The 8,816-nt window shown below is 22.7% G+C and overlaps 1 protein-coding gene across 1 annotated transcript; it reads right to left on the bottom strand. All coding sequences in view use genetic code 6, as the record gives it.

Moving 5' to 3' along the window:
- Positions 1-108: 108 nt before the first annotated feature.
- On the bottom strand, positions 109-7,463 carry TTHERM_01312310 (hypothetical protein; the record flags this gene model as incomplete). The annotated part of the gene is made up of 31 exons (XM_001029753.2): positions 109-136; positions 207-511; positions 564-720; positions 771-819; positions 873-1,050; positions 1,105-1,258; positions 1,310-1,662; positions 1,731-1,890; positions 1,945-1,993; positions 2,040-2,226; positions 2,271-2,421; positions 2,478-2,833; positions 2,926-2,998; positions 3,119-3,167; positions 3,276-3,405; positions 3,456-3,603; positions 3,663-4,009; positions 4,225-4,369; positions 4,422-4,476; positions 4,529-4,715; positions 4,766-4,916; positions 4,965-5,308; positions 5,682-5,820; positions 5,894-5,942; positions 6,010-6,190; positions 6,256-6,341; positions 6,396-6,545; positions 6,607-6,744; positions 6,798-6,852; positions 6,914-7,049; positions 7,118-7,463. Coding segments are annotated over 31 exons (5,036 nt in total), but the record flags the coding sequence as incomplete, so codon positions are not given.
- Positions 7,464-8,816: the final 1,353 nt, after the last annotated feature.

The raw sequence follows: 8,816 nt of genomic DNA on the forward strand, positions 1-8,816 counted from the left end.
ACATTTGTAATTCCCCCCTCTTACATTCAATAAAATAAATAAGCAATTTATTATAAAGATTATTATTAATAAATGTAAAAATAATTTTTATATTTATATTTAACTTACCCAATATCAAGAGCACAATATGTCAAGCCTAAACATGATTTTATTTCTTTTTGATAAAAATAAGTTAAAATAATGACTGATAATTTCTTTTAATTTACAAACTCTCGTTATTTGGTTTTTAATTAAACACTAGCCTAAAGTGTCGATTCCAACAATAAAATCTCCCAAAGCATAGATACCCTAAGAAAGACAGAAATTTTTTTTTTAAACTTGATCTATATAAAAGCAACTACCATCTACACAAGTTTCAATATCACCTCCTTATATATATTTTGGATCTAAATAAGGAAGGCATATACCAGTTATTCTTTCTCTTGAAAATCTATTTTAATCAAAAGATAATAACAGAGACTGGCATGAATTTCCAAAAAGAGTATTTAAGCAAAACTATCCTGGCATACATCTTTTTTTTAGATATATTGTAGTTGATTTTCAACTTATTAAATAGATATTACTTGATTGCGTTTGGTTAGTCTTAATAAGTGCAATATCCATTTTTATCTATCCCTATTCTTTGTATAGATGCATCCCAAAGAAAGCATCCTGGTTAAGTAGTAGGATCATCTGGATCCTAGTAATCAATGCAATATTTGCTTGAACATTACAAAATTTCTTTTAAAAAAAATAAATTATTCATTTAATTTTAAAATTTATTATGTTACATGTATAATATTAACCTAAAACTGCACATTTATAATCTCCTTAAACACCCTAAAATAATTTATTAAAATGATTACTCTTATAAACTTTGTATTTTATTTTACAGATAAATTTGGATCATTATCATTTATTAGCATACAACTTTATGTATTTGGTTCTATACAATAATTTACTGCACATTCAATACTTTAAGGTTATCCAACTTTTAGACAGGTTTAATTACTTGCTTTTCCAATATATGTATCATCATATGCTTAACAAAAATTTACATTCAAACAAAATCTATTTTATTAAGTTAAAATTAATTTTTATTTTATTTCTTTGATTTGAAATTACCCAGAATAGCATTAAATAATATTGTTAGTAGAGGTTTACTTTACAGTTAAACATTGATAATTTTACTTACTTACTCCAACATATTGAGTTTTATTTAAGGCTCTGATATACCCATTAACATCTTAACAAAAGTTGGCTTTTAAGTTTACTAAGTCTTTTATAAAAATGTTAGTTAAAATTTTTACTCATTATTTAAAATAATTACTAGCCAGAATACCGTTCTAATATGCAATTTAGTCTTATATAGCGCACCTTTTATTTTCTGAAATATATCCTAAGTATTTTTAAGATTGTGGATATAATACACAAAATTATTGGTAATCATTATTGGTAAGGCAAACATCATTAACTTCATTAAAGCAAATATCTACTTAGCTCGTTATCTAGTTATTTACCAAGCATTAAAGCTCTAAATCTCTTCCAATATATTATTGAATTGAAAATTAATAACATTAACTATTTAAAATACAACCTTTTCCTATGGACCCATAATTTATTGTATTCTAGCAAGTTTAAGTGGCAGGATCATAACAAATTGAATTAGTCTTATTTGTACATCTATTAGATTTTAAATAATATTTATAGATATGAATTATCTACATATTAAGCTAAATATATAATGTTACCTGCATGCAGGAGAAGTATTAATAGCTAAACATTATCCCAAAGAAGTTATACCTGCCTAACCTTGAGATCCATCTAAAAGAAAGCATCCCTTTCCATCTTGGCTTGATTAAAAATTGGGATAGATTTTAAAGCAGTGATTTGATTAACATTTCTTAAAAACTATTTTAAAACATAATTTGATTATTATAATTTCTTCTTATATAATTTAATTACTTATTGAGAATACACCTCTTGTTAAACAATTACCATTTTAATCTATTCCCTAATTTAATTTTGTAAGTATTAATATAATTAATAAATAATTTTACTGATGCAAAAGCGTCTTATTCAGTTAACCAATAGCACATATTATTATATAAACATGTATCTAAAGTATTATATGCACACTCAACAGCAGGGTATTATCGATCAATAGCACATTATCCATTCTATAGTTTTGATATTAGTTTACCGTCAAAACCTATTTGCTTGCATTCATTACTCTAAATGCAATAACTAAAAAAGCTTAAAGATTCCAAAACAAAAATAAAAGTTTTTACCCTTTAGAGCAAAAATCTATTTAGGAAATTGGTAAATTAAAAGCTTTTAGACACCTTTAATATTATACTTCTCTACCACCATAAGAAGTTTAAATCTTTCTAATGAAAAAGCTATCATCTTAACAATAATTACTATCCAAATTAGTGATAACTAAATTTTTATTATTATAAAAAGATTTATCATTAAAATAATTATTTCAAATTTACTTTCAAATTATAAAGAAGAAGTTGCTTAGTCTTCTTATGCACAATAACCAGATGAATTTATAAAACCTAAATAGGTATTTTTCCATTATTTGTTAGTATAATATATGCATTATGATTAATCACTTTTTTAACATATGTTTTAAGGATCATATAAACAATTCTAAACTAATCCTGTGGTTGGCGTTTTTCCTGAAGTTAAACAGTTAAAATTTGTATCTCTACCAACATACTAATTCAAATTCAGTTAATAGCAAGTTCCTTAATATTTGCAATAATTATTTGTAGATGATGTATTTATTTAGATGCATGTTTATGAGTTCGTATCATAGCATATATAATTAACCTAATCAGTACATCTATTTTCATATATTAATGATAAAATAAATTTATTTAAATTTTTCAAAAAATATTAAAAGTAACTAAATATTCTTATTCAAATAATTTATACCTTATTGCTGGAGCTTAGTTTATATCTAAACACAACCCATTTGCTGCTATTCCAACTTAATTTGTTGACCCATCTAAATATAAACAGGCAATATAATTGTCTGAACTAATTGTCTTGCAATGATCTTATTAACATTTTCTCAAACCTTTCATTAGAATAATTTTATTAAAATTAAATATGTAATCTATATTACTTTATGTGAGTTAGCCTCTTTTCACGCAGTTTCCACTAATATCTTATCCCTTTTTTAAAGTTTATTTTAAAAATAAATAATTATAAATAAAAAAATATACTGAATATAGAACATTCTAAGCTGATAGCCAAAAACATTTCTAATTTAGCATACATACATCCAAACTTTAAAAAGCACATTCTATTGCTGTGGGTATTTAATCTAAGCCACATTGTTAATTTGAAAGTTTTGCAATAAGTTTTTTATCAAAACCAACAGGTTAGCATTTATTATTTGCAACACAATATCTATTCATTAAAAAAATAAATTTATTATATTTCTTAAAATGTAAACTTACCCTTAAACACAAAACTCAATTTATGAAGACTGCGTTGATTATTAGAGGCATAATTAGTTTACTGAATCTCTTCCAACATATGGAGGTAATAATTATTAAATTCTAAATTAATTATCTTAGCAATAGCCTTTGTCTAAATTAACAATAACTAATTTTTAATTTTTAAAATATTGGACTTTTTAAACTAACTATAAAATATATATTTACTTTAAAGAGCCTAATTAGAAGTTTTTTAACCATTTTAAGCGCAAATTCCAGTACTTTAAATATACCCTAAATATTATGAGGAGTTAGTATATATGATACATTATTTCTTGTCACTTGTTAAACAAATAGTTTATGGATCATTAAAACACTTATCAACAGTACCACTTAAAGGAGTGTTATTTATTTTAAAGCACTAATTATTAGTATCTCTACCAACATAAAATTAAGGTGACATTTAGAAACATTAACCATTTAAAGAGCATCCATTACCAACTGATCCATAATTTACAGTTTATTAACATGTTTATGTATTACTATCAAAACAAACGATTGGTTATTAAGCACATCTAAGTGTTTGATAAAAAATAATTAAAGTATCATTTTAAAAATTTTCATTTATGATTAAATTATAAATAAAAATATGAAGTGAGGAAGGGTTTCATTTAAATTAAATTTAAAATTAAAGGGAAAAAAACGACATTCAAAATAAGTTTAAAATTAAAAAAATTTGAACACTTTAAACATTTCACTCCTCCGTTTTTAAAAATATTTTAAAATTTACTAGGTAGCTTATTTTTTATTATAATCTAAGCAAATTTATGATGAATCCGATCCAGCTAATCCTACTGAACCATCTAAAAGATAACATCCTTATTTTTCAAAACCAGTTGAATACTTGCAATGATTATCTGCACACTTGAATAAACCTAAAAAATAAATAAAAAATGATAGGAATGTAATTAATTAAATGAATCCTACTTGAAGAAAAAACACTTTAATTCCTAGATAAACAGTTTCCATAGCTATCAATTCCCTTTTTAATAAATAAAAATTAGTTTTATTTTAAAGGTAAATTTTATTTATACCGAAAAACTTTGATTTGAACTAGATAATAAATTGCATGTTTAATTTAGTAAACAGTAATTGTAATTTTTAAAGGCACATTATACAGATTAAGACTGTTATGCTTAAGCACACTAACCGTTTGATAATTTAGCTATTAATACTCCATCAAATCCAATCATTTTGCAACTACTATTTGCTATACAGTAACTAAGTAAATTTAAGTAATTAACTTAATTTTCATGCAATAATTATTTTACTCTTTTGCACACAATTCAACCTTTTGGTATTATGTTTAATCAGGTTTTAAGCACCTTGAATATAACTAATCTCTTCCTGCATATACAGGAACTATAAGCTAGATTTTGTATGAATCATCTTAGCAATAGTTTGGATTCAAGTTGGTAATACCTTATTTTAAATGTGATTTAATTTTAAATTGAGTATCAATAAATTTACTTTGAAATCCACTTGTTGATATTTGAACACCAAATTATGCACAAATTCCTGTACTAGAAATATATCCTAAATATGTAGAATCACTTGTATAGTTTATACATGCCAAAAGATCACTTCTTTTACATATCTAATAAGTATTGCTATAGCAATTTAGTATTTTTTAATCACTTTCCTATTAATTTTTTAAGCACTAATACTATGTATCTCTACCAACATATTAGTTATATGACATTTAATAGCAAATTCCATTTAAAATACAAATATTGCTGAATGTAGAATTTGAATTAATTTTAGTGCATTTCGAGGTTTGGCTATCCTTACAAATATCATCTGAATCAAAACAACTATTATAAATTTAATAAATTTTATTAAGTGTAACATAATTAAAGAATCAAAAATGTATGCAAAGAAAAACTTTAACCCCTCTTAAAAAAGTGTAAGTTAAAATTTTTCTAAAAGATTTTGATAAAAGTAAAGAAAGGAAGGTTCTTTAATTAATTTTATTATTTAGATTTTTTGTAAAAATAGAATTGTTTAAATATGCTTTTAAGGTTTTAATTAAAATATTATTATAGGCTTTTAAATCTAGGAACTTAAATAAAATATTAAGATAAATTAAATTTAATATTTTTATATAAATATTTCTATTTATCTAAATTTAAAGCGTTCAAAGATAAATATTCTTGAAAAAATAAAAAAATAATTAAATTCTTTTACCTAATCGCAACTGTTTTAGAATCAACACAATTGCCACTTTAGTCAATTCCAATTGCATTCTCAGATCCGTCTAAAACGAAACACCCTTTTTTTCCAGATGATTATTTAATGCAATAATCTTAACTACATGATTACAAATCTGTTATAATTAATATAAATAAAATTATCTTAAATATAAGAGTAGTATAAATTTAATGAGTAAAAAGTAGTACCACTATAATATTAATTTGCAACAGCACACTCTCCATTTGTCCTTAAACCCTAAAATTAAATTATTATCAATTTTTTATTATTTATGTACTCATTCTATATATATTTTTGTTTATACAACAGAGTTAGGGCTTGAGCTTGACACTTCCAAGCATGTAGAGCTTGAAGATAAGCAAGCAGGAAGTTATGTAAAACATTGAACTGAGTTTTATGTATTTAATGACGCACATGTGCTATCATTTAATTTAGCAGGATTTTAAGAAGACAATTAAACACAAGAGTCTTGAAAATAGCAATACCTATAAGATTTTAATTAATTTGTGGGATTAAATTAGTGTTTTTTATTGAAATTAAATGCATCTACGATTAAGGGCAAGTATTTTATTATAAAATAAAAGAAATTTTTTTCTTTTTGATCTAAATTAGACAAAATCCTTCTTCGCTGACTCCCTATTTAGTATAAATACAAGCTAAATTGTATATTAAATATTAAAAAATCCATACATATATCTAAGGATTATTTGTTCTATCAATCTTCAAACAACTTTTTTATTCATCATCTTAAAAAATACAATATTATTACTTGCAATTTATCAAAGTTTCTTTTGGAAAATATTATCCTTGATAAATGCAGTAATTATCACCAGTCTTTCCCTTATTTTAAAGATTGTTATATTTTAAAAATATCATGATTGAAAAAATAATTCAAAATTACAGCTATGTCAGAATTAGAATAACTTATACAAGAATACTATTCTTATGAGTTTTTTATTTGGCATAAGCTTTCATTGCAATAAATTTTGTCAAAATACAGTTCATTTTAAAAGACGCAAAATCCATCAGAAGTAATTCCCTGTTTAATAAATCAAAATATTAAGAAAAGTGACATCAAATTAATTTAATTACATCTACTTCATTTAGATTTAAGCATTTATTTTTACCCACCAAATAGCAAGATTTTCTATTTTGATTAATTCTTAATTAAGAAATACAAGAAATTATTTATTAAAAGTTAATTTTACTTTTATCTGCACTTATTAAATTGTCCACCTTCTAAATTATTGCATAAAAATTATTATGATGCACTTTATACTGCTTGACCTAATTTAATTCGACCATTAAAATCCTAACAAAAACCCTGTTTAATATATTTCAATTCTATTTATATAAAAAGAATTATTTAGTGATTATGCAGCTCAATAAAAATAGGTAAATGGCAATTTTACTTTGTGGTGAATTAAAATTAGATGTAAATTCATTCACACCTGAACAGAGATTTCCTGAATATAATATAGCTACTATGTGATCGCTATTTTAAACTTTTATACAGCTTTTTCTATCTTAAGATATACAAACAGGTTCATAATCACTTTTACAAAAGTCAATAAATTCGTATTTGATAGCATCAATTACACAATATCCATAACGCTTTTCTTTTCCAATATGTTCTTTACCATCAACCAACTTACATTTTTACTATTTTTGGTCAAAACATTAATTTTCTTAATTGCAACTACATATAATTAAGGATAAATATTAGCTTAATAGTATTGTTAATAAGTAGAGTTTCATAGATATTTGATTATTTTGTTAAGTTTTTGAAATTATTAAAATATAGTCATAAGTAGTTAAATAAATCATAAAACTAACTAAAGAAACAAAATATTATTTATTTGCTTAACTCAAGTAAAGCTAGTTTTAATTAAAAATACTGTAAGCCAGATTCTAAATATATTTTTTTTCATTAATAGACTTTTTGAAATTAAAAAAGTAATTTAAATTCTAGATTTGTAGACCATATAAATTATTTTTATAAAATATTTCTACCAATGATAATTATTTCTTTAAATAATTTTTTTTTCATGAAACTTTAGGTAATGAAAATTAATTTTTCTAGTTTATAAATAAAATTAAAAAATGTATTTCTTTAATAATAATTTCTTCATTAAAAAATATATGCTTTTGAATTTATTTATTATAAAAAATTGCTTTCAGGTATTATGTTCTTGCTATATACCGGATATGCAAGAACTTAATTCCAGTATGAGATATAATTAGGCAAATAAAATAAATTCAAAAAAGCTAGTTGTTACGAATACATAAAAGTTGGGCTGGGTTATAATTGCGATCTATTACATTACATTAAATTAAATTTATTAAAAACTGGTTTAAGAATATTAAAATAAGATTTGTTTTTATGCTTTAATCAAATAAAAACAAATAGTTATTTTTAAGCTTTGATTTTATAGAGTCAAAGCTGTCAATTTTAACTTATAAATTCTAAAAATAAAGCTAAATTAATTTAAATATTTTATTTACATATTTATTTTCATCAAATAAAACAAAATTAAAAACAATACAAAATTTATTCTTCAAATCTTTACATGATAATAAAATTATATTAATTTATTTTCAGCATCTTTACTCTCAAAATTTTATTTAAAATTAATAAATTTCATATTAGAAAGTTTTTTTCTTAATTTTTCCCATTGTATTTAAGTTTTCAGATTTCTTTCTACGTACTTATCAATCTTAAATAACTTAAATATTAATTTAAATTTTGATGATTTGTATTGGATTAATTGTATAATTTTCAACAATTTTGGCTTATACTTAAAATATAGGTATGAAAATGTTATAACTATAGTTAGTAATACTAGGCAAACAAGAGCTATAGTATATGTAAATTGAAGCTCTTTCTAATTCAATCTGAATTATATCGAATTTAAACAAAAACATATTGTAGTCAGGCATGATATTCTAAAATCCAAAACATTTAATTTCTTATTGATATAAGGAGAAACTATTTAAATGTTGAAAAAAATTTTATTTTAAATAATTTATACTCATTAAAAAAAAATTATATTTATAATTTAGGAAAATAATCAAAAATTGTAATTTTACATATTAATGAATATTTAAAAT

This window comes from Tetrahymena thermophila, assembly GCF_000189635.1.
Source record: "Tetrahymena thermophila SB210 genomic scaffold scf_8254601, whole genome shotgun sequence".
Taxonomy (NCBI): Eukaryota; Ciliophora; class Oligohymenophorea; order Hymenostomatida; family Tetrahymenidae; genus Tetrahymena; species Tetrahymena thermophila.